General features: G+C 44.7%; 1 protein-coding gene across 5 annotated transcripts in view; it reads left to right on the top strand.

Moving 5' to 3' along the window:
• ZNF638 (zinc finger protein 638) overlaps positions 1–27111 on the top strand; it is a 497682-nt gene that overhangs the window by 258255 nt on the left and 212316 nt on the right. For all 5 annotated transcript variants that reach the window (XM_029594449.1, XM_029594439.1, XM_029594458.1 and 2 more), the window contains exons 10-13: positions 14792–14844; positions 18897–18962; positions 19052–19114; positions 19847–19893. In XM_029594449.1, the coding sequence (XP_029450309.1) occupies positions 14792–14844; positions 18897–18962; positions 19052–19114; positions 19847–19893 (229 nt within the window). The remainder of the gene's footprint in view (positions 1–14791; positions 14845–18896; positions 18963–19051; positions 19115–19846; positions 19894–27111) is intronic.

Consider the following 27111-nt stretch of genomic DNA (forward strand, 5'->3'; position numbering starts at 1 on the left):
GATCATCACGAGACCCTTAAGCAGCTTTCATCCATTCCTTCTGACTTCCCTTCTAAACAACCTTTTAAGAGGGAACCCAAAATGTCATTCTTCCGTCCACGGAAGTATTATCCCCCACACACCAAGTCTAGGTCAACGAGGCCGTATCAAAAGCCTCAGCCTCGCCAACCTCGAAAGCAGAAGCCCACAACAGCTCCGCAACCAGGCCCTGCATCAGGGTTTTGACTTTCACTTAGAGAGCAGATGCCTAGTCCCTCTACCAAACATACCAGTAGGAGGTCGACTAAGCCACTTTACAGAAACATGGCATCACATCACCACAGATCAATGGGTGCTAGCGATAATTGCACAAGGTTACCATCTAAACTTCCTAACTCTTCCTTCGGACTCTCCACCTCTGCAAGCGTGGAGACTTACCGACCACTCTGTTCTTCTAGAGCAGGAAGTTTCCCTTCTCCTCCAGTCCAACGCTATAGAACCCGTTCCTCTCTCACAACACGGACTAGGGTTCTATTCCAGGTACTTTCTGATCCCAAAAAAGTCAGGAGGACTTCCACCAATCCTAGACCTACGGGCTCTCAAGTACCTTCACAGAGAAAAGTTCAAGATGGTAACCCTGGGCTCGCTTCTCCCTCTGCTGCAAAGAGGACTGGCTCTGCTCTCTAGACCTCAGACGCTTATACCCACATTGCGATAACTCAGTCTCATCGCAAATACCTCCGGTTTCTAGTAGGCCAAAACCACTATCAATACAGAGTGCTCCCATTTGGCCTAGCATCCGCACCACGAGTTTTCACCAAATGTCTCGTAGTGGTTGCAGCGTTCCTCAGGAAGGCAGGCGTCCATGTCTACCCCTACTTGGACGACTGGTTGATCAGGGCCACAACCCAGCAAACCGCTCGGTCTTCTCTGACGCTGACAATCCGAACTCTAATTTCTCTAGGATTTCTTGTCAACTACGAGAAATCCTACTTACTCCCATCTCAAACCTTATCCTTCATTGGAGCAGACTTGGACACTTTACAGGCAAAAGCCTGCCTTCCTCATCAACGTGTTCAAACCCTTGTGTCCCTAGCTTGCCAGTTGCAGTCTCAACCCACAGCAACAGCACGCCAATTTCTCATTCTGCTGGGACACATGGCCTCCTCAGTTTATGTGACTCCAATGGCCCGTCTGGCCATGAGAGTCATGCAATGGACTCTGAAATCACAATGGATCCAAGCCACTCAGCCTCTGTCGACCATTGTTCACATCACCGACACACTCCGTCTGTCTCTTGCCTGGTGGAAAAATCAGTCCAACCTCCTACAGGGCTTGCCCTTTCACCCACCCAGATCCTCAAGTAATTCTCACCACCAACGCTTCCAACCTCGGCTGGGGAGCCCATGTAAACGGTCTACAAACTCAAGGATTCTGGTCTCTAGAGGAAGCCAAACACCAGATAAATTTCCTAGAGCTTCGAGCAATCCGATACGCTCTCGGGCTTTTCAAGATTGCCTATCAAATCACATAATCTTAATTCAGACGGACAACCAGGTGGCCATGTGGTACATCAACAAACAGGGAGGCACAGGCTCCTTCCTTCTCTGTCAGGAAACTGCGCAGATTTGGGCAGAAGCCCTCTCCCGTTCCATGTACCTCAGGGCCACCTACTTGCCGGGAGTAGAAAATGTTTTGGCAGACCGGCTGAGCCGTGTCTTCCAACCACACGAGTGGTCACTCAATCCCTTGGTAGCGACCTCTCTTTTCCAGAAATGGGGTTATCCCCACATAGACCTCTTTGTGTCCCCTCAGAACCACAATGTGGCCAATTACTGCACTCTCATTTGGTCTCAGCACTCTCAGCCCAGGGATGCATTCTCCCTCCCGTGGGCAACCGGTCTGCTTTATGCATTCCCTCCACTTCCTCTTCTGTCGAAGACTCTTGTGAAGCTACGTCAGGACAAGGGAACCATGATCCTGATAGCACCGCACTGGCCACGCCAAGTGTGGCTTCCCATACTCCAGGATCTCTCCAGCCGCAGACACATTCCCCTGGGAACGGACCCGCATCTGATCACTCAAAACGATGGATGCCTCCTCCATCCCAATCTCCAAGCCTTGTCCCTGACTGCATGGATGTTGAAAGGTTAGTCCTTCAACCACTTAACCTATCGGATTCAGTTTCTTGTGTCCTCATCGCTTCACGAAAGCCTTCCACAAGAAAATCTTACTCCTACAAATGGAAAAGGTACACATCATTGTGCACTTCGCAGTCCCTTGATCCCCTTTCCTGTCCAATTCCTAAATTCTTGGACTATCTTTGGCATTTGTCAGAATCAGGTCTAAAGACCTCTTCCATTCGAATGCATGTCATTGCGGTAGCCGCCTTCCATAAAGGTATCGGGGGTGTCCCTATTTCAGTACAACCCCTTGTAACACGCTTTCTTAAAGGCTTGCTCCATCCTGCTTGTCCTGTGAGAAAGCAAATGTTGCTTACCTGATGTAACAGGTGTTCTCACAGGACAGCAGGATGTTAGTCCTCACGAAACCCGCCCGCCGCCCCGCGGTGTTGGGTTCGTTTTTCTTATTTTATTTTTTGGCACTTCCTGTAGCTTTGAAACAAGACTGAAGGGGGACCCCTGCTGGCTGCAGGGTTGGTGCTGTGCTGGGCATGCCCAGTAGGGGCCAGTCAAAGTTCCAGAAACTTTGAAAGAAGTTTTCCGTGGTTGGGCTCCATCCTCGATGTCACCCATTCGTGAGGACTAACATCTTGCTGTCCTGTGAGAACACCTGTTACATCAGGTAAGCAACACTTGCTATACCGGGGTACAAATTATATCGCAATGACAGAGAGGAGCACCCGGGAGGAGGTGTGGCGCTTTATGTCCGGGATGGCATAGAGTCCAACAGGATAAACATCCTGCATGAGACTAAATACAAAATTGAATCTTTATGGGTAGAAATCCCTTGTGTGTCGGGGAAGACTATAGTGATAGGGGTATACTACCGTCCACCTGGTCAAGATGGTGAGACGGACAGTGAAATGGTAAGAGAAATTAGGGAAGCTAACCAAATTGGTAGTGCAGTAATAATGGGAGACTTCAATTACCCCAATATTCACTGGGTAAATGTATCAACGGGACACGCTAGAGAGATAACATTCCTGGATGGAATAAATGATAGCTTTATGGAGCAGTTGGTTCAGGAACCGACGAGAGAGGGAGCAATTTTAGATCTAATTCTCAGTGGAGCACAGGACTTGGTGAGAGAGGTAACGGTGGTGGGGCCGCATGGCAATAGTGATCATAATATGATCAAATTTGATTTAATGACTGGAAGAGGAACAGTGTGCAAATCCAAGGCTCTCGAGCTAAACTTTCAAAAGGGAAACTGATAAAATGAGAAAAATTGTTAGAAAAAAACTGAAAGGAGCAGCTACAAAAGTAAAAAAAAATGTCCAAGAGGCATGGTCATTGTTAAATACCATTCTAGAAGCACAGTCTAGATGTATTCCACACATTAAGAAAGGTGGCAAGAAGGCAAAGCGATTACCGGCATGGTTAAAAGGGGAGGTGAAAGAAGCTATTTTAGCCAAAAGATCTTCATTCAAAAATTGGAAGAAGGAACCAACAGAAGAAAATAGGATAAAGCATAAACGTTGGCAAGTTAAATGTAAGACATTGATAAGACAGGCTAAGAGAGAATTTGAAAATAAGTTGGCTGTAGAGGCAAAAACTCACAGTAAAAACTTTTAAAAATATATCCGAAGCAGAAAGCCTGTGAGGGAGTCAGTTGGACCGTTAGATGATCGAGGGGTTAAAGGGGCACTTAGAGAAGATAAGGCCATCGCGGAAAGATTAAACTATTTCTTTGCTTCGGTGTTTACTGAAGAGGATGTTGGGGAGGTACCCGTAATGGAGAAGGTTTTCATGGGTAATGATTCAGATGGACCGAATCAAATCACGGTGAACCTAGAAGATGTGGTAGGCCTGATTGACAAACTGAAGAGTAGTAAATCACCTGGACCGGATGGTATACACCCCAGAGTTCTGAAGGAACTATTAGTAAAAATTTGTAACCTATCATTAAAATCAACCATTGTACCTGAAGACTGGAGGATAGCAAATGTAACCCCAATATTTAAAAAGGGCTCTAGGGACGATCCGGGTAACTACAGACCGGTTAGCCTGACTTCAGTGCCAGGAAAAATAGTGGAAAGTGTTCTAAGCATCAAAATCACAGAACATATAGAAAGACATGGTTTAATGGAACAAAGTCAGCACGGCTTTACCCAGGGCAAGTCTTGCCTCACAAATCTGCTTCACTTTTTTGAAGGAGTTAATAAACATGTGGATAAAGGTGAACTGGTAGATGTAGTATACTTGGATTTTCAGAAGGCGTTTGACAAAGTTCCTCATGAGAGGTTTCTAGGAAAAGTAAAAAGTCATGGGATAGGTGGCGATGTCCTTTCGTGGATTACAAACTGGTTAAAAGACAGGAAACAGAAAGTAGGATTTCCTAGTGTGTAGCAGATGGACTCAGGACCAATGGGTATAGTTTACTCCTGATAGCAGTTGGAGATGGATCAGATTTCAATCTGATGTCAGTCCCTAGTACATATATACCCCTGCAGGAAGTGCAGCTCTTCAGTATTTTCCGTCTCCATAGCAGTTAGGGACTGCCTCCACACAGAGACCTGCTCCAACAAGGACTGATCCTCCACGCGGATCCAGCTCAATTCTCTCTTACGGCCTGGCCATTGAGAGGGCTCGCCTGAGAAGGAGCAGATACTGGGGGTCTGTAATCGACACCCTACTCCGAGCATGCAAGTTCTCCACATCCCTAACATACATAAGGATTTGAAGCCTGGTGTGAAGACCACGACATCAAGCCAAGCTCAAGTAAAATACCCATGATCCTAGAATTCTTACAGAAAGGGCTGTCCCTCAACTCCTTCAAGGTACAGGTGGCCGCATTGGCTACGGCTCCAAGAGTGAGGGCGACATCTTAGCTTCTCACCCGGACGTGTCATGCTTCCTGAAAGGCGTGTCAAGCATATACGCCCACCACTAAAGTAGCCGGTACCTCTTTGGAATCTCAACCTGTTCCTGGATTTCCTAGCAGGAACCTTTTTCAGGCCCCTCCGATGGCTGTCCCTCCGCCTGTTAACGTTAAAGACAGCATTCTTGCTGGCGGTTTGTTCAGCCCGCTGCATTTCAGAACTACAAGCACTGTCCTGCTGTGAACCGTTCCTCAGGCTCACCCCGGGAGCCATACAGCTACGCACAGTCCCTTCGTTCCTTCCCAAAGAGGTATCACAGTTTCACCTTAACCAAACCATCTCGCTACCATCACCGGATGACTTGAAGAATTCGGAAGAAGCTCGAAGTCTACGTCACCTCAACATCGGCAGACTTATCTCCAGATACCTGGAGATGTCGGAACCCGTACGAAAAATGGACCACCTTTTCGTCTTTCACAGCGGGAAGAGACAAGGGGAAGCGGCCCCGCGGGCAACCATAGCCCGCTGGATCAAGGAAGTCATCAAGGCGGCCTACGTAGAAGCAGGCAAACCACCGCCTCTACAAGTCAAGGCCCATTCTACCAGAGCCCAGGCAATATCCTGGGCAGAAAATAGAATGCTGTCACCCGCCGAGATTAGCAAGGCGGCGACATGGTCCTCCATCCACACCTTCTCCAGATTTTACCGCCTGGATGTTCAAGCTTGGGAGGACACGGCATTTGCAAGGGTAGTATTAAGTGGGTCACGGGCAGCCTCCCACCCGGTTTGGGAGTAGCTTTTATACATCCCATTGGTCCTGAGTCCATCTGCTACATGCTAGGAAATGGAGAAATTACTTACCTGACAATTTCGTTTTCCTTAGTGTAGACAGATGGACTCAGCATCCCACCCTTGGATGCCGTTACACATGGAATTTGAATGATCATGGGTAAGCCATGTTTTCATGGCTTACCCATGATGAGGATTTCCACCCTTCCGGGTGTCGACGCTTCCAGTTGAGTGCACTGGCGGTCTCCTGCTATAGTCAATCCAACCAGTTCAAGTTAATCAAGTTAACCAAGTTATAAATTTTAACCAAGTTATGAAGTTATCCAAGTTATTCAAATTAGTCAGTCACACATATATCCACAATGCTTTTCGAGGAGAATGCTGAAGAGCTGCACTTCCTGCACAGGTATATGTAGTGATGACGTCAGATTGAAATCTGATCCATCTCCAACTGCTATCAGGAGTACACTATACCCATTGGTCCTGAGTCCATCTGTCTACAGTAAGGAAAACGAAATTATCATGTAAGTAATTTCTCCATTAAATGGACAATTTTTTCAGTTGAGGGGATTGGGCAGTGGAGTGCCTCAGGGATCTGTACTGGGACCCTTACCTTTCAATATATTTTTATAAATGATCAGGAAAGGAATACGAGTGAGGTAATCAAATTTACAGATGATACTTCACAAGCGAAGTGTGATAAATTGCAGGAAGACCTTGTGAGAATGAAAAATTGGGCATCCAAAAGGTAGATGAAATTGAATGTGGATAAGTGCAAGGTGATGCATATAGGGAAAAATAATCCATGCTGTAGTTAAACGATGTTATGTTCCATTTTAGGAGCTGCCACCTAGGAAAGAGATCTAGGCGTCATAATGGATAATACATTGAAATTGTTCATTGTGCTGTGGTAGTCAACAAAACAAACGGAATGTTGGGAATTATTAGAAAGGGAATGGTGAATAAAACAGAAAATGTCATCATGCCTCTGTATCGCTCCATGGTGAGACCACACCTTGAATACTGTGTACAGTTCTGGTCGCTGCATCTCAAAAAAGATATAGTTGCCATGGAAAAGGTACGGAGATGGGCGAGCAAAATGATAAAGGGAATGGAACAGCTCCCCTATGAGGAAAGACTAAAGAGGTTAGGACTTTTCAGCTTGGAGAAGAGACGGCTGAGGGGGGAATATGATAGAGGTGTTTAAAATCATGAGCGGTCTAGAACGGGTAGATGTGAATCAGTTATTTACTCTTTTGGATAATAGAAGGACTAGGGGGCGCTTATTGAAGGTGGCATGGAGCACATTTAAAAATCAGAGAATGTTCTTTTTCACTCAACGCACAATTAAACTCTGGAATTTGTTGCGAGGGGATGTGGTTAGTGCAGTTAGTGTAGCTGGATTTAAAATAGGTTTGGATAAGTTCTTGGAGAAGTCCATTACCTGCTATTAATTAAGTTGACTTAGAAAATAGCCACTGCTATTACTAGCAACAGTAACATGGAATAGACTTAGTTTTGGGGTACTTGCCAGGTTCTTATGGCCTGGATCGGCCACTGTTGGAAACAGGATGCTGGGCTTGATGGACCCTTGGTCTCACCCAGTTGTTCTTATGTTCTAATGTAGTCTGCAATGGCCTCATCTTCCCTAAGAACCCCTTTAACCCTTCGGTCATTTTATGGTGCAACCGACTCTCTCACAGGTTTCTTGCTTCAGATATATTTTAAAAAAATTTTATTATGAGTTTTTGCCTCTATAGCCAACTTCCTTTCAAATTCTCTCTTCGCCTGTCTTATCAATGTTTTACACTTAACTTGACAATGCTTATGTTTTATCCTATTTTCTTCAGATGGAGCCTTCCAATTTTTGAAGGATTTGTTTTGGCTAAAATAGCCTCTTTCATCTCACTTTTTAACCATGATGGTAATAGTCTTGCCTTCCTTCCACCTTTCTTAATGTGGAAGGATTGTATTTTTAAACAATGTCCAAGCTTATTTGAACACTTTTAACCTTTTCAGCTGCACTTTTCAGTTTTTTTCTAACTATTTTCCTCATTTTATCAAAATTTCTTTTTTGAAAGTTTAGTGTTAAGAGCTGCAGACTTACTTATTGTCCCCCTTCCAGTTATTAGTTTAAATTTAATCATGTTATGATCACTGTTGCCAAGTGGCCCCACCACCATTACCTCTCTCACCAAATCCTGCGTTCCACTAAGAATGAAATCTAAAATAGCTCCCTCTCTTGTTGGTTCCTGAACCAATTGCTCCATGAAGCAGTCATTTATTACATCCAGTAACTTTGTCTCTAGCAAGTCCTGATGTTACATTTACCCAGTCAATATTGGGGTAATTGAAATCTCCCATTATTATTGCTGGGCCAAATTGGTTAGCTTCCCTGAATTCTCTTAGCATTTCATCATCAGTCTGACCATTTTGTCCAGGTGGACGGTAGTATACTCCTATCACTATACTCTTACCCAACACACATGGGATTTCTACCCATATAGATTCTACTGAGCATTTAGTCTCTTGTATGATCTTTATCCTGTTGGACTCTATACCCTCCCGGACATAAAGTGCCACACCCCCACCAAGTTGATCCTCCCTATCTTTGCGATATAATTTGTACCCTGATATAGCACTGTCCCATTGGTTATCCTCCTTCCACCAAGTCTGTGTGATGCCAATTATGTCAATCTCATCATTTGCTGCTATACACTCTAACTCTCCCATCTTACTTCTTAGACTTCTGGCATTAGCATACAGACATTTCATATTGTGTTTTTTGTTTGTATTAACATGCTTTTCAGTTGTTAGGGATAATTCGGAAATCATTAGCTTCAGTGATTTTTTATTTATTTATTTATTTTTTATATAGGCACATGGACTAAGTTTGCTTTTATTGGAACCTCTCTGTTGGGATGCCCTAACTCTCCTGTTTCATTAGTATCTTCAAGGATACATTTCTCCGAACCATGCACTGCTGAGTGACCGTTTGCTTTCCCCCTTGTTCTAGTTTAAAAGCTGCTCTATCTCCTTTTTGAAAGTTAGTGCCAGCAACTTGGTTCCACTCTGGTTAATGTGGAGCCCATCCTTTCGGAAAGGTCTCCCCCTTCCCCAAAAGTTTCCTCAGTTCCTTACAAAACTGAATTCCTCTTCCCTGCACCATAGTCTCTTCCACGCATTGAAACTCTGCCTGCCTCTGGGTACCTGCACGTGGAACAGGAAGCATTTCAGAGAATTCCACCCTGGAGGTTCTGGATTTCAGCTTCCTACCTAAAATCCTAAATTTGGCTTCCAGAACCTCTCTCCCACATTTTCCTATTTCGTTGGTGCCCACATGTACCACGTCAGCTGGCTCCTCCCCAGCACTGTCTATAATCCTATCTAGGTTATGCGTGAGGTATGCCAACTTTGCCCCAGGCAGGCAAGTTAACCAGGTGGTTCTCACATCCACCAGCTACCCTGCTATCTACATTTCTAATAATTAAATCACCAACTATGATGCCGGGCCTAACCCTTCCCTCCTGGGCAGTAGCCCTGGGAGACTTGTCCTCAGTGCGAGAGGACAATACATCACCTGGAGAACAGGTCCTTGCTACAGGATCACTTCCTTCCACACCAGGGTGGTGATCTCCTGCTGGGAGACCTTTCTGATCTGAGGCAGCACTGGGGCTGCCAGACTGGATTTGGGACTTGGCTACTATGTCCCTGAAGGTCTCATCAATGTACCTCTCTGTCTGCCTCAGCTGCTCCAAGCCTGCTACTCTAGCCTCCAGAGATCGGACTCGTTCCCTGAGAGCCAGGAGCTCTTTGCCTCGAGTGCACACATACATCTCTCACCGTCTGGCAAAAAAATCATACATGTGACATTCAATGCAAAAGACTGGAAAGCCCCCCTCTTTCTGCTGGACTGCTGCCTTCATCTTAGTTTTTATTGAGTTCCTAGTTAAGATTAGGATATTAAGAGAGTAGGAATGAGAGTACTTAAAATTTACAGGTGAATTTACTAATTAATCAGCTAATCATCCTACAAGGGGATGATTAATCATCCTACAAGGGGATGATTAATCTTTCAATAAGGGCTGGTACAATAGTATGATTTAGATAAGACCCTGATTGATTTTTAATAAGTGTCTCGTGCCTAAAAATCAAGGGTTGAGTGGGTGGGAAAGACAGACACTAGAATTAACTATCTCTGGCTTGCTTATTACATCAGACACATACAAACTCTAAAGAATATATCCCTCAATTTCACCTTTCACCAAACTTTTATAAGTCCAAAAATTTCTGAAAGCTATATTTATCAATCCTCTTTAACCACTGGGAGCAGTATGTAATGAGCCTTCCGGTCCTCCTCTACTGCAAAGGGTGTGGGGCCTCTGGAAGTCAATCCCTGGATCGCTTGCGGTGACCTCTGGACTCCTCTTCCGGGGGGATGCTGGGAGCAGTATGCAGATGAGCCTTCTGGTGGTCCTCTACATCTGGAAACGCCAGACAAAACCACAGATCTCGTGATCTTCTTTACTCTTTGGGGATAAGGGAGATGCTTTTCAACTTGTCCTAGAATGAGCAATTCATACAAGTGGGAATCCCTTCTATTTCTATGCCGTGCCTTCAGAATTGTGGAACATAGAATAGCCTGGTTGAGAGCCAGAGACCTGTGCAAGGATATTAAATTGGCTGATGTTCCCAGAACAAGGGACAGTTTCTTCCTAAGACCAGGGAAACCATGGCCCAGTTTAAGGAGCAGAATGTAGCATTCAGTCCTTATTTCTGAAACACCCCTCCGCAATTTTAGCAATATTTCACACCACCAGTGCTGACCACTGCAGCAATTGCAGGTGCATGGATGGCTGCATAGGAGACGTCAGCATAAGATGCCCCAACAAACCCAGCCCAAGTCTGGACCTAGTTTTTGATGACCTATCCCTCTGATTCTTGACTGCTCTGGTTAGGCAGAAGATTCACCTGCTCCTCAAACAGTGGTGGAAGATCATTCAAGACCTTCAGATCCTTTAAACTGTATGCTTTGTTTTGTTTTTGTCGCATCTCTCATTCCCCAGTGCTGCATCAATGTTGATCCTTCAATCTGGATCAGTCTCAGTTGACTTAGCTCTGTCTTGAGATGTAGTTGCTTCTGAGCCACTGGGTGAGAGAACTTACCCCTGGCGAGGGGTTATACTCCCATTCTTTCGTTATCCTCAAGAAATCATGGATTGGGGCCTATCCTGGACTTTCTAAGGCTGAGCAAGAGCTTAAGGGAGAAATTCAAAATGAACGCTACTAATAGTCTTACCCTTTGTCCAAAAGGGAGGGTGGGGTATGTGCCTTGGTTCTGAAAGACATGTATATGCCCACATACTCATGTATTTGCCTCTTGAGAAATATCTCAGATTCTTAGTGGATTCTTTTCACTATCAATTTAAGGTTCTTCCTTTGGGGGCTCTTGCTGGTCCTGAGAGTCTTTACAAAATTCCCAACACTAGTGGTGCCACACACATGTCATCAGGAGATCTCTTTTCGTACCTGGGTGACTGACTGTTGATGGGACCTTCTCAAGCAGGATTGTCAGACTACTTGCAAAAGCTGATCCAGCTTCTTTAGTCACTCTGTTTCATTGTCAGCTTTGCCCTTCTTGTCCCTATTCAGAATATCAAATTTTATCAGGTAGACTATGGACGTAGAAAAGGTACAGAGAAGGGTGATAAAGATGATGGAGAAGCTCCCTTATAGAAAAAGATTAAATAGATTAGGGCTGTTTCTCTTCAAAAAGAGACTGAAAGGAGATATGATTGCGATTTATAAAATCATGAATGGAGTGGAAATGGTATATAGAGAATGATTATATATGCTTTCAGATAACACTAGTACTAGGGGACACTCCAAGAAATTAGCAACTCAAACATTTAAAACAAATCGAAGGAAGTGGTTTTTTCCGTCAGCACACTATAAAGCTATAGAATCTGTTTCCAAAGAAAGTGGTCAAGGCAAATAATAAATATGAGGTTCAAAAGAGGATTGGACAAGTTCCCGAAGGTCAAGACCATAAACTGTTGTTAGCCAGGTAGACTTTGTAAAGCCAGTGCTTATCCCTGGGAGTGACATACAAGAAATAGATCAACTGTTAGGATCTGCTATGTACATGTGACTTGGCCTAGCCACTGTTCTGACATAAGATGCTGGGCTTGATGGACCCTGGTCTGACTGGGCATGGCACTTCTTTATGGTCAGCATTCCTTCATATGTCAGATTAAGCATGTTTCTTCTTCTTCTTTTTTTTTTTAAGCACTAGTCCAATTTTTGCTAGAGTTGGGTCAAGTACCGGTTCAAATAATCTTAGTTGTCCTCTGAAACATGGTGTATGTGATCCCTATTTCATGCCTCAGCAGTGGGGCTTCAGCTCTCAATTAAAATAGCTGTCAGCCCATGTCTCATCCCATACAAGTAACCCTGTAGATGAAATTGTTTTCCTATTGGTGGCTAGGTCAAAGGTTTAAGAGATATGTAAAGTCATGGTTACCTCAGTGGTTCACCTAAGAGCCATCTCTATTGAAAGCTGCAACTCTGTCATCAGTTCACACCTTAACAGCCCACTACTGTCTGGATGATCTCTCCAGAAGTGACACTAACTTTGGGTAAGCAGTTTCAAGCAGCCTGTTCACCCAGAAGTCTGCTTTGCAAGGGAGGGGGTGGGGAGAGATCTGGGTTGCTTATTCAGTAGCTGCTCTGCCATACAATCCCCAGCTCTGGACTCCCACTTGTCATGGCTATTTCAGCCCTCCATGTTAATAGAGCTTGCTTACTATAAATGGGGTTCTTTGTAGGTAACAGAATTTATTTTCCATACTTATTACTTCGCCTCTTATCTGGAGAGTTAACTACTTAAAGCTAAGCTCTGGGGAGAGAAGAAGATGGCTGCTTGAGCTGATGGCACCCTCGCTGCTCTGTTTTCTGTTGTCCTATAAATACTCATTATTACAGCTATACCTCATAAAAGGAAGGGGAAAATTCAAATTTATCCAGCCAAATTCAGTGTTCCACTGGGCCAGCGTTTTATATTGAGCTTTGCTGTCCCCTCCCTGGACTTTAGGGCATCAAGCCCTGCTGGTGCGGCAGGGAGAGGAGCCCCTCTGTTGCCTGGGGAAGTCTCCTTGAGCCCGCCGGATCCACGGCAACCTCCTTCAACTTCCCCGGGCGTCGCTGACATTGCTGGGGCACGGGATGATATCACCGAGCACACTCAGTTGGCTGGTTCTGCCGGCGTTTGCTCGGACAAGGTCTTAACTCCCCTTCTTGCTGCACAGACAGAAGCTCCCGAGCAGAGAGGTGTAGTCGGTGGAGCAAGCTCCCCGGTGGTATGGGAGGGGAATGAATCTGTGCAAGATGTGGGAGCGAACAATCTATAGACCTCAGAGATAAAAAAAAAAAAAAAAAGAGGTAGTCACTTTAGAGTCCCTTTGGGACTTGATTGCAGGTATGTCCTCTACATACAAGGAACAGTTCCGTAGTCTAGAAGTTGTTACCAAAAACTGGATTCAGTAGCCAGAGATCACCAACAGGTGTTTCAAGAGCATTCTCAAATCTATTCAATCCTTGAGAAAGGATGTTAAATGTTTACAAGATTCTTCTGTTATAACTATAAGTGAGTGTATGTTTTCCTCGAAGATTACAATCTATTGAGAATTACCTCAGACATTTAAACTTGAGGCTGTTGAATTTTCCCAAAATTTTGGGCAAAATACCTTCAATAACTTTTAAACAATGACTACAAAAAATCCTAAAAATTCCCCCTGATCAAGTTCAGCTGTAAAGATCTTGTTTCTGCCTCAGAGTCAGGGTCCGAAGCAGATTTCATTACTTAATAGGATAGATATTTCAAACTTAACTGAATACCTAGAAAATTCTAATGTGAAGATTACAGAGCTATATTTCTTTTTTTTCTGAGCATGACCTTAGTTACGTGATGAGATGTTACTTTAAGAATCTAAATATTTCATATTTTGGTGATCATGTACAGATTTATCCAGATTTGGCAAGACCAACTCAATTATGTCGTAAAGCTTTTTTATTAATGCGTCCTGAAGTAATAACTTTAGGAGCAAGTTTCTAGGCACGTTATCCTTGTAGGTGTACAATTAAGCTTTCTGGTAATACTTGTTTTCTTTAACCCAGAGCAATTATGAGAGTTCTTGGATAGTAGAGCACAAAATCCTGTAACTAATTTATAGAGTGGATCATTGTGTCTTGGGGAGTTGAGCAGCATTACATTTTGTATTAGTTTCAATTGAAGCTCCTCTGTTTTCTTTAATAATTTCTCTCTCTCTCTAGTGTTTCCTTTTGAAAATAAGAGAATGATATATGTAGTTTTCTTGCTAAATGTAGTAGAGATTTCTTAAATAATGTCTTAAGTTGCATTACAAAGTGTATGTTTGTCAATATAAGTAAAAGATTGATAAAAAACTTAAAAAAAAAAAGCTAAGCTCTGACGTGGGCTCACAAGGCAATGCGCGCGCAGAAACTTCTGCACGTGCTTAGTAGAATAAAAGCACCAATGCGTTCAGAGAGATTATTGCATTTGGCACCGTCCGTCACTCGTGGCATGGCTGATTAATCCTGCTCTCTACAGAGAGTCCTGTTTACGGCAAGCAAACTTGCTACATAGGGGAAAAATCCATGGATGGCTGCAAATTTGTTGCCAGACCCCCAACCCAGGTTCCTATTGCCAGGTTAAGAATACTAAACAAAGAAATTAATACTGTTAACCTGATATGTTATTAGTAATATAAATTAAACAGTAAAATTAGGGAATTTAAAAATTGTTATAATGCAAAGCACACATCCTTAATTTCAAATGTAAAATTATAAATGTTTTTTAGTTAAAAGAAAACAAAATAAAACTTGAAAATAAAGCCTAGATGTAGTTGTTGTTTTTTTTTTCAATTCTATGCATGGGTGTTTTTAATGAGTTTTTTGCATTTGAAATGGCAATATTTTTTTTTTCTCTTCTCAAACCAGGAAAAATGAAACTACTGCAAAGACTGATAAGACTGGTAGTTCAGCAACATCTGGTGAGTTTTAATGCTGATTTTTACAAATTATTTTTAATGACTTCTATATGGCAAAATTTCAGAGCTACTTAAATGGACAGTCATTTTAAGTTTTTTGACTTGTAATTCTTCTTGCACTACAAAAATGTATTTGGAAGGATTTTCAGCTCTACACATCCACATTTTATAGAATCGAAGCCAACACACATTGGTGTTATCAGAGGTGTAACATTTTAACTTTCAAGAAATCACATTTTATATATTTCCCGTCGATAGCAGGGCTGAATTAGCCATGCTGTCTGGGATGTCCTCCAGCAGCCACTAGGCAGAGCTTTACTTAGCAGTTACAGAGCTTTGCTCTTTGTGGCTGTGCGTGTTTTCCCGCGTGGTCTGGCACCCTCTCTGGATGCATGCGGGGCAGTTCATTTCTCACTCCCCTTAGAGTTTTTTTTTTTATCTTCTTCTAAGAGAATAAAAGAGCTCAAATTCGACAGCACTTCTCAATGCCAACATGGGGTCATGACCGTCTGGCTTTAAATTCTGCCAGTGCAGTAACGTGATGTCTATCACAGTTGGCCACATCTTTTGTTACCTCTTCTGGGCCCGGATCATGACCAGTCGGCGTGTTGCGACTGTCGTTCCATGTCTCCCCAGGCCCAGCGACAGTGAGCACAAAACATGCCGAGACTTCAGGAGGGAAGCGATGGCTCCTATGCCCCTCCATTGGAGAGACTCTCAGCCACTCCTCACCAGGACCAAACTTGGTTCACCCTGAAAAGTGAAAAAGGGCTTGCTCACTAGGGCCTCAGGGTAAGGACTCAAAAACCCTAACCCCATGCCTCTGCCTCCACTCCCAGACTTGCCCCGGAGCCCGGGCAGTGACTCTGTATTGAGAAGCCATGAAAAAGACCACTGGTCGCCAGATGCAGCGCATGTGGCGTCGAACACGACGTGGGTAACCAAGGGCAGCATCCAGTCGAAAGAGGCAATATTGCATCGTAAGTCTGATCGCACGACGCAGTTTATCAGGAGACCGACGCAAGGTGCAGTGTGTCGGGTCTCAAAGCATCCCAACCATTCCCGAACGAAGCTGCGTGCTTTGCAGCTGGGTGACACACAGATTATCCGGAAACTAAATCTTCGCAAGTGACGCAGTCCAGGTCCAATTCCTCCACGCAACCAACGCAAATGGAAGTAGCGCCCCACACCGGCACGAGAGCCAACGCTGGTCATAAACACCGCCCCCCCCCCCCAAGGGGCATGATCCGAAGGATCACAGAATGCTCAGAGGGTCTTCACATCGGAGGAGATGCGTGACATGGTTTTTTTGGATGTCGCTTCACTGTCCGATTACCCGGATTCAGAGTTTCTTCACCTCCTCACTTAGTGTACTCTGACATCTTCTCAGTCTCCCGGAGGAAGAGAATGTCCCGGCAATTGCAGGAACCACTCACAAAGCGTGCCAAGATCCCACACAGGGCCCGGAGACCGGACTCTGACATATTGTTTGTCGCTATTCCCAGTAATTCACAGCGCACGCGAGCACACCCTTGGAAAAGGGGACCACCAGGCGAAGTCAGTTCCGGTTATAGGCCTGGTGGACCAAGCAATATCCCAAACTTCTGCATTCCTCACCAGAATCTTTGCCTCCCTCAAACCAAAGGAGCAAGAACGTCAGCCGGCTAGCCAGTCATATGAAGGCTGCCTTCCAGAGGAGGAACCCCTTACGACTTGGGGGTAGAGAGATTGCCGCAACCGCAGTTCTCTCCTCAGCCAAGCTCGCCCTTGGCAGCTTCTCCACCCAGCTCCCCAGGTTTTTCCACGGGGTTGCCATCAGATCCACCTGAGAAGCCGCCAGAGCCCTCCTCCCCACCAGAAGATCTTTCCTACTCAAGGTTTATTGAAAAAGTGGGAGCAAAGCTCAGCATTGAAACCAGGAAGATACCGGACCCAAGAGCAGAGGTCCTGGGCATACTGACGATCTTTGAGATTCTGGTCAAGCCGATGGCATTGTCTTCCCACAGTGTGTATTGGATGTGCTTTCGGAATAAGCTTGGTAGTCCCCTTTCTCGTCCTTGGCTACGACCAGAAGACAGATTTAAAATTCAGGATGAGGAGGTCACCACCTCCTCAGCTTCCACGCACCTCTATCGTGGTGGAATCCACTATGAAAAAAGCCAAAAAGACTAGACTCCACGCGAACACACCTCAGGGTAAAGATAAGTTACCTGGACAAGTTTGGGAAGTGATCCTTCCAGTCCGCCATGCTAGGAGCAAAGATACTGCGTTATATAGAATTGGTGTTGTATCTGTATGAATGCCTCCAATCACTCAAACCACTCTTTGGGGAGGCTTCCTCAGGTTCCGGGTTACCCCAACTGATACTCAACATGGAGGAGGAACTACCACTCCTCTTCTTGTACCTTCTACGAATCTTTCGAGACATCGTCCCAAGCCTCTGCATGTGCTATGGCGGCTCGTCGACTAGCTTGGCTGAGGGCAAGCATGATCAAAGGGTATGTCCACGAGAAGCTGGCGAACCTGCCCTGCAAAGGGGATTACCTTTTCGGCAACTAAGAGAAAACGTAGCGCTGCTGAAAGAACAGAACGTAGCGGTTATGTCCCTGGCCCCCTCGATGGATCAGCCTTCAGGCGTGAAAAGGTACTTTCTATCCTACTGCAAGCCTAGTTTCCAGCATCACCGTACTGCTCCTGCGCACTATACCGAGCCATGGGTTTTCAGCAGCCTCGCCAGCAGCAACAGCAGAGGGGTTAGACCTAGGAGTCAATGTCAACAGTGCCAACTGTCAACCAATGCTCCAAAGCCCCCATAAACATTTTGAGACTGGCGGGGCCACCTCCAACACCAGTGGGCAGAATAGCACAGTTCTTCAGTTCCTGGTCTGCAATAACATCCAACCGTTGGGTTGGATGTTATCCTGCAGACCAGGGCCAGACCCAACAATGTGGAAAAAGTGTAGAGAAACCTTGGTTATGTATAGAAATAATCTTAGACTTATTTCCTGTTTATTTCCATTTAAAAGGTTTTTGGGGTCTTTTAATTTGAGGTCTGATAACATGAAAAGCTGGGATTATCTTATTTTTTTGTTTATCCCCCGATACTATGTATATTTCCTACAGAACTAGTGTTTTTGCAAAATTATAAATAAAAGCTGTATATAGAACTTAGGGGGAGCCATGGGGCTACTCCAGTTTGGAAACTGCCACAACTTCTTATAGAAAAACTTTGTTTTCCTGAGAGCTCTGGAAGTTTGTGTCCATATAGTGCTAATGAGTGGCCATATGACCCACTTGAGTTATTGGTGAACTGCTGTCTTCAGAGAAAACTGGTAAGCAATTTTTAATTGAAGCATCTCACAATGTCATGGGTTATTAATGTGGTTCTAACTAGATAAGTCCCACCCCTTAATCCTTTAGTGGATTCAGTTACCTGACCTGGAAGGTTTTATTGTCAATGGTGGTTACTTTAGCTGGCAAGTTGGTGAGCTCTAAGTCTTAATTATTTTTATTATACTTAAGTTTCATAAAAGTCTTGCTTTGTACTCATCCCTTCCTGCCAAAAGAGATGTTGAACTTGTACTTTCAACTTTTTTATTCAAGAGAGCATAGGGCAAGCTTAGATGATCTCTGAGGGAGAGAAAGGGGCTATAAAGCTGAGCAGGAGATGTGGATGGGCCTTGTGGTCTTTATCTGCTCTCATGCTTTCTTAGTTCTCACCTACTGCAAAGTGAACTTAAAACGCTTAGGTCCAAATATTTTTTTGATTTTAGTCCTAACAGGCCAGGCTTCACAGTAATGAGACTCTTAACTTCTGCAAAAGACATGCCTGGGCCTTGGCAATGTGAGTTGGTAATCTAAATCCTCTTTAAAAGAAATTAGCAAAGTTGCAGTTTGGTATTCATTCCACACATTCACAAATTATTTACTTGGCCTCTGTTGTGATGCTAGTGTTAGGGTGTCTATCCTTTGAGAATTGTTTGCGGAGTGACCCAACTACCTCCCATTTTTATGGGAATTAATATATTAAGTAATGAAAACTTTTTCTAAAACAGGAAAAATAAATGGAAGCAAACTGGAGGGCAAGACCTCAGACTCAAGTAAAAACACAGCTTCAACAGGTAAATCTGAATATTAAAACTACCAAAAACTTTATCCTGTGAATTTGTATAATCATTTTAGACTGATTTATTCATGTACTGTATTACAGAGAAACCTGCACCTACTGTAAAGCCTGATTTCAGTCAGCCTAAAGGATCTGGAAATCAATCAGGTATATTTATGGACTTTGATTATTTTGAGTTTATTAAAATAAAAAAAAAAAATCCCTGTTTGCGTTAATGAGATGAGTTGTTTTATGGAAGGAATAGATTGGTCTACCCATTTCTTATGGGCTCCCACAACCTGGTCTACTCTAACATTTTGCCATTTAGGGTTAGTTCCAATTCCCCCCTCCATTCTAAAGCTTTTGTTTTTAATTAATAATCCTGCAAAAGGTCACAGGAAGTCATAAATGTTTTCAAACTGTAGCTTTGGTACTTTGATTCCCAAGTTAGGTCTATTGTGGTGGTAAAAAGAATAGCTGCAGAAAAATATAGTATCTTGAGTTTAAAAAAAAAATTCAGAATATTTATAAAATTGTACAGTTTATTCTATATGTTGGCTATTCCAAATGAAGTCTTTAGAATTACTTTGTATTCCATAATACCAGGATTCTGAATATGCTAAACTGAGAAAGATGTATTATGAGAAATTGGCCTGCCCATTAAAACGACTGCATCAAAATGAAAAGCTCAGGATGATTCTTTTAAAAATGTGATAGAATTGTCCTATGATGTCAACTTCTATCTTACATGTTTTCTAAGATCTGATATGGTATGTGAGTCCACTGGAGAGAAGGAAAGACCTACAGTACCTGAATATTATCTACTTTGAGGTGGCTGAAAAGTGGAATATAAAATCAAATAGTGTGAAAATATTTCTATTTTACAATATTTTATTTTAGAAAAGACTGTGGAGCCTGTGAAGAAGAAAAAGATTAAACCTGTAGAGGTCAGTTCTCACACTTTCATTTCCATTATGAAATTGCTGTTAATTCTTGGAAAATATCTTTGCTTCTTCATCCTTTGATTTTTGTCGGTAGTTTTGTAACTGAATTCTGTTTTTCCTTGTCTTTGTGCTATACCAATCCAGAATGTTGGGTTAATCCCATCTTACTTCCAGCTGATGGAGGCAGAGGGTTTTTGTTTTGTTAAATTACATCACTGCTACTATTTATCCTAGCTACAGAGCCCAGATATCCTAGTATTCTCTAACTCCAGCTGATGTGAAGATCTGAGAGTGCAGCAGAAGGTGTATGCTTTAACTATTTTATTACTAAATTTATAGACAGAAGGAGAATCTCTTGGACCATGCGCCAGCCTAGTGAATTGTGAAGTGAGTCCTTTATTATATATATATATTTATATGTGTGTGTATATATATATATATATATATATATATAGTGTGTGTGTGTGTGCGCATATCTATATGTGTACATATAGAAATTTTTTACACTCAGCTTTCTCTACACAAGTCGAGAATTAATATTGCAATTTCCTAGCGTGTAGCCAGATGGAATCAGGACCAGTGGGTTATGTGCTCCCCTGCTAGCAGATGGAGACAGTCAGGTTTCAAAGCTGTCGTCACCCTAAATATACCCCTGGAGTGACCTCAGCCATTCAGTATCTCTCCATCTCCTTGCAGATGTGGATTGTGCCTTCCCTATCGGGAACACAGTACTCCTTAGAAGAGGAAATTTTATCTTTAAAGTGGAGAAAGATCGAACCTCGCTCTCCTGCGGTGATACCTAATGGACTGAGGTGATTTCCGAGATTCCTCAGAGGTGTGCCTTGGTCCAGTGGACTTTGCTGCTGAAGCAGCTGAAAGGCAGCGGGTGCAGGAAGACGAGCGTGGCGGTGACAGCCTATGCCCTCTCCCCCGCAGCCGGAGACCTCTGTTCTCAGCCGGTAGGAGTGAGCCCAGGTAAGTATAAGAACTCCTACGATTCAGAGACATGGAAGGGCTTTGGTAAGTCTTTCCTTTGGTCTCTTGCTCGGCACGCAGTACCAACGATATTCCCAATGAGCGGGTTGAACAGCCCTCCAATGGGCTAGGCCCCGCTTCAGGCTCTGTGAGGGACTCCATGTGGTAGGTCGTGGCAGCGCCATTTTGCTCAGTTTTGTGCTGCGCCATTTTCTCCCATAGACCGGTGCGTGTGCTTTGGGTTGGCACTACTACGCGCATAAGTGTGCACATAGGTACGCGCTCACCTGTGTATATAACAGCGCTCATACTACATGCGTAAGTACACACATACATCCGCACACAACCAGACGCTTAACATGTCGGGGCGGATTTGTGCGCACTCGAGTTCAAGCGGTAGCTGGCCAAATGCACAAGCTGCACTGAACTATGGTTCCAGCAGCAAAGAAGCACAAGCAACACTTTGTGCTGCCTGCCATATAAGGGCTGCACAGCCTGACCTTGAACCCTTCCTGTGTCAGCACTGTGAGAGGCCCAGAGAGGGCTGGACTCTCAGATCTTCTCCAAGCCCGGCCCATCCCAGTCGGAGGACCGGTCAGCCATGACCGTATCTGGTAGCACCCTGGATTTGAACAATCCCGGGACTGCGTCCTCCTTGGGAGAGGGCAGTTCAGCGGCGCCTACCCCTCCTGGCCTAGGCATGGACCTGGAGATCTTCTCTTGGGTGGAATTCTTTCAGGGTCTTCAAGCCTTTGTACAGGCTCAGTCAGCTGCTGCCCTTGCCCAGACTGAGCCCCAGCTGGGAAGGCCTTGTCCTCCCAGTCCTATTAGCATGCCTCGTCTCACCAAGGGTATCCCTGACAGGGATCCAGACACCACAGATGGTGAAGGGGATGCAGACTCATTGGAGGATGAGGAAATCCCTCCAGACTTGGAAGCATACCAGACCATGTTAGTTTTTCCACAGAGATGAATTGCTGGCACTGGTTTCCCAGACCCTGAAGGCTCTGGGAGTTCCCGGCACGGACCCTATGTTAGAGCCAAAGAAGAACCCCATCCTGGTGTCTCTAAAGAAAGCCTCTTGCTATTTCCAGATGCTGGAAGCCATCCAGGAGTTAATTGACCTGGAATGGGATGCCCCGGAAGCCAACTTTAAAGGAGGCCGGGCATTGGAGCCCTGGACCCAGAGGCCAAAGAACGCCTGCGTTTCTCGAAAGCAGACACCCTGGTCTGCGCTCTTTCGAAACAACTATTACAGTAGAGGGAAGAGCGGCCTTGAAGGACCTGCACGATAGGTGGCTGTAGTTCATTCTTAAGCAAGCCTCTGATGCGACAGTAATGACACTGCAGATCGCTTCCTGTTGTACCCTGGTGGCTTGTTAGTCTGCTTCTCTTGAGAGAGGCAAATAACTCAGGGGCGTGTTCCAGAGAGGCGATGGAACCCGCCGCAGCATTCCTAGCGGATGCAAGCTCTGACCTAGTGCTTACTTCGGCCAGAGGAGTAGCCTCAGTGGTGGCGTCCAGAAGGCAACTATAGCTGTGAAATTGGTCAGCGGATGTGACCTCTAAGGCAAAGCTCACAAGATGCCCTTTAAGGGATCCCTCTTATTCGGAAGCAAATTGGAAAAGTTGGCCAGTAAATGGGGTGAATCTACAATGCCACGGCTACCGTAAGATGAGGAAAAGAGGTTGCAGCACCCCTTGCCTATGAGGGGTCGGACTAGGGACTCTCAGCATTTTTGGCCCTACAGAAACTCACCATTTTAGACATCGCGACCTTTGGGAAGGTCTCTGTCCTTTCTGAGCCATCAACCAAAAAGAGGAACTGGGTCGGGCTCAGGTTCAACCCGAACTCCCCAATGACGTTTGGCTGACCCATCCACAGGACGAGGAGAAAGGGGGCAAACTATCCCTCTTCAATCAGTGGTGGGTCGAAATTATGTCGGGCAAATGGGTACTGCACATCATACGAGAAGGATGTGCTCTGGAATTTTGCAGCATGCCTCGGGACATGTTCATGATGTATTCTTGCCTCTCCCAGCACAAGAAACTGGCAATGCAATCCTATGTTGATAAGGCTCCTCCAGTTTGAGGGTACTCTAGTACCTACATCCCAGGAAAATATGGAGCATTGTTCCATCTATTTCATTGTACCCAGGAAGGAGGGTTTCTTTCGGCCCATTCTGGACCTCAAGAGCGTCAATTGTCGTTTGCAGATAATTCACTTCCACATGGAAACTCTTCGCTCAGTCATAATGGCCATATAACCTCTCTGAGGCCTGTTTGCATATTCCAATCCTCCAGGACCACCAGCATTTCCTACCCTTTGCAGTACTGGGCCACCATTACCAGTTCTGGGCGTTGCCCTTCGGCCTGGCAACCGTCCCCAGAGCATTCTCCAAAATTAGGGTGGTGGCAGCGGCTCTGAGGAAAGAAGGGATCCTGGTGCACCCTTACCTAGACGACTGGCTGATTCGGGTGAAGTAATTGAAAGAGAGTCTCCAGGTGGCCAGCAGGGTCAAGTTCCTGCTTCAGGAACTTGGCTGGGTTGTGAACATGGACAAGAGCAGCCTCAAGCCCTGCCAGTCCTTAGAATACCTGAGAGTCCGGTTCGACACCAAGCAGGACAGTGTCTTCCTCTCCCCCTTGAGGATAAGATAGCTGATGGGCCAGGTGCGCCAGTTGACGAACACAATGCGCCCCAGGGTGTGAGCTATCTCCAGGTCCTTGGCCTGATGGTGTCAACCCTAGAGGTAGTGCTGTGGGCAAGGACACACATGTGGCCACTCCAATGCTCCCTGCTGTCATGTTGGAACCCACTGTCTCAAGACTACTCTTCAACCTCCACCTACTCATGGAAGTATGTTCTTGGCTCCAGTGGTGGCTACAGGAAGTTCACCTAAGCAAGGGTGTAAGCCTGTACCCACCAAACTGGCTAGTCCTCATGATGGATGTGAGCCTTCGAGGGTGGGGAGCTCACTGTCAGGAATTGACAACCCCGGGCGATAGACCCAAGGAAGAGGCACGCTGAATATAAATCACCTGGAAGCCCGAGCTGTCAGATTAGCATGCCTACAATTCAGCCACAGACTCCAGGACCAGGCAGACTGCATGATGTCAGACAATGCAACAATGGTAGCCTAGATCAACCGCCAGGGAGGATAAAAAACCCACCTAGTGTCTCTGGAAATAGACCCCCTTATGGAATGGGTGGAGTTAAATCTACAAGTCTATCGCCCCAGAATTGATATTTTTTCTTATTAAATTTCAACAATGTCCCAAATTTCAACAATGTCCCAATTGTTGAAATTTCAACAATGTCCCAAATTTCAACAATGTCCCAATTGTTGAAATTTGGGACATTGTTGAAATTTAATAAGAAGAAATATCAATTCACAAACAGCAATTCAATAAGGAATATCAATTTAAAAGGCAGTTTAAAGGGAGTTCATTAACAAAATCTAATAAGGTTCATGAAATGAAAGGGAATCTTTTGTTAAATGAGGTTGGAACAGGGATACTTAGTAAATGAAGAGAATGTTTACATTGTAATTAGGGATTGTTGCAATATTTCTGTATGTTGAAAGTGTAACAAGTTTGTATTGTTAAATTTTAACATTTCAGTGTTGAATGAATGCATGTGGTATGAATGGTTGATGTAATAGGTGTGTTTTATGTATTTTTAAAAGATTGTTAAAGAATAAAAATTGAAAATTTAATTGTAAACACGGGTATATTGGTTGTAAACTTACTAGTGATAATACCTGTGGTAAACCCAGGATAGCTTAATAATATAATCACAGGAAAAGTCAACTTCAGAGCAGACAATCTCAGCAGGGAGAGTCTGGATCCAGGAGAATGGGCGTTGTTGACCAGAGACTTTCAGCTCCTGGTAGATCGCTGGGGCCGACCATTCGTTGACCTACTGGCCACATCCCACAACACAAAGGGTCCCTGATTCTTCAGTCACAGAAGAGATCAATGATCCCAAGGGATTGACGCCCTGGCCCAGACCTAGGTAGAAGAGGATTTACTGTATGCCTTCCCTCCGTGGCTTCTGCTGGGCAAGATCATTCGCAAGTTCGAGCGCCTCAGAGTATTAGTCTTTCTGGTGGCCCCGGATTGACCCAGATGCCTGTGGTATGCAGACATGCAGAGGCTTCTGGTGGAGAACCCCTTATACCTCCCTCTGCACAGGGACCTTCTCCAACAAGGTCTGATCCTTCACAAAGACCCAACTTGGTTTTGTTTTACAGTCTCGCCCTTGAGAGGGCTCGCCTGATGAAGCATGGATATTCGGCGGCAGTAATTGCCAACCTGTTCCGTGCACGGAAGTTCTCAACATCCTTGAGATACGTGCGGATCTAGAGAATATTTGAGGCCTGGTGTGAGGAACGCAAGCTCTCTCCTCGGTCGATCAAGACCCCCATGATTCTGGAATTCTTACAGGACAGCCTGGACAAAGCACTGTCCCTCAACTCCTTGAAGGTCCAGGTGGCGGTTCTCTCCTGTTTCAGAGGTGAGGTGAACAGAGCCCATCTGTCGACACATGCAGACTTGGCCCGTTTCCTAAAAGGACTTAAACGCCTCCGACCACCCTTAATGGCCAGTTCCCCTCTGGAACCTCAATCTAGTATTGGACTTCCTAGCAGAGCCTTCCTTTCGGCTGCTGCGCATTCTTTCTCTATACCTGTTAACGCTGAAGACTGTATTCTTAATGGTGATATGCTCGGATCGTCGCATCGCTGAACTACAGGTGTTGTTGGGAGCCGTTCCTCCAGTTGACTTGAACATTGCAGCTTCGCACCTTTCCTCCTGCTTGCCAAAGGTAGTCTGTTTCACCTGAACCAGTCCATTTCCTTACCGTCTCTACCGCCTCCTACGGCACTTAAATGTCAATAGACTGTTAGTATGGTATCAAGAACAAACAGAACCGGTGCACAAGATGGACCGCATGTTTGTTCTTCATGGTGGAAGGAAGCGAGGCGAAGCAGCTTCGTGAGCTACCATAGCTCGCTGGATCAAGGAAGTGATCATGGGAGCTTATGTAGAGGCAGGGAAGCCTTTACCCCTTCAGGTTAAAGCTCATTCCAGTAGGGCCTAGGCAGTATATTGGGCAGAAGGTAAGCTACTGACTCCCGTTGACATCTGCCAAGCAGCAACGTGGTCTTCTTTGCACACCTTCTTCAGGTTCTATCGCCTGGACATCCAAGCCTGAGAATCTGCAGCCTTTGCGAGGGCAGTGCTAACCAGACCACAGGCAGCCTTCTGCCCTGTTCGGGAGTAGCTTTTGTACATCCCATTGGTTCTGAGTCCATCTGGCTACATGCTAGGAAATGGAGAAATTACTTACCTGATAATTTTGTTTTCTTTCGTGTAGACAGATGGACTCAGCATCCCACCTGTGGCTGCCCATGTACAGTGCCAATGAATCTCACATGAATCTCGATCTCAAAGAGGTTACGGATAAGCCATCACCATATCCCTAGATCTGGGCAGCTATAATATTGCTGGGGTTCGCACATGAATCTCGATCTCAAAGAGGTTACGGATAAGCCATCACCCTATCCCTAGATCTGGGCAGCTTTAATATTGCTGGGGTTCAGTGCTTATGTTTGAGTACAGTTACGGTCGCCAGTTTTAATCAAGTTTTTTTTATCAAATTCTTAATCGTTAATAAATTGTATTCGGTTTTCAATAGTATGTCCCCAATGGCTTTTGAAGAGAATACTGAATGGCTGAGGTCACTGCAGGGGTATATCTAGGGTGATGTCAGCTTTGAAACCTGACTCTGTCTCCATCTGCTAGCAGGGGAGCACATTAACCCATTGGTCCTGAGTCCATCTCTTTATACTAAGTAATTTCTTCAATATTTTTGTAATATCCACTGTTCTTTCGTGCAGAAAACACAGTATGAAAAAAAAATTCAGAAACCACTAATGCATACAGCATTACCCATAGTTAAGGGTGAGTGAAAGCCTTCCGGTTATCTTCCTCTGCATTCTGAAATTGAGAGAATGATAGATTCTGAATGGGAATCTCCAGATTCAAGTTTGAAGCACATCAAAAATTTCTCAGTTATATACACACCTAATGGAATCCTTTTCCAGAACCAAGGATTGATGCTTTGGTTTTGGCTGTGGCCAGATAAACAACCCTTCCAGTGGAAGGAGGCGTTTCATTAAGATTTTGAAATACATTTTCTCATCCATTTGCTCCATTGTTTAGAGTTCAGTTTGTTTCAAG

This window comes from Rhinatrema bivittatum, chromosome 1 (genome assembly GCF_901001135.1).
Source record: "Rhinatrema bivittatum chromosome 1, aRhiBiv1.1, whole genome shotgun sequence".
NCBI lineage: Eukaryota > Metazoa > Chordata > Amphibia > Gymnophiona > Rhinatrematidae > Rhinatrema > Rhinatrema bivittatum.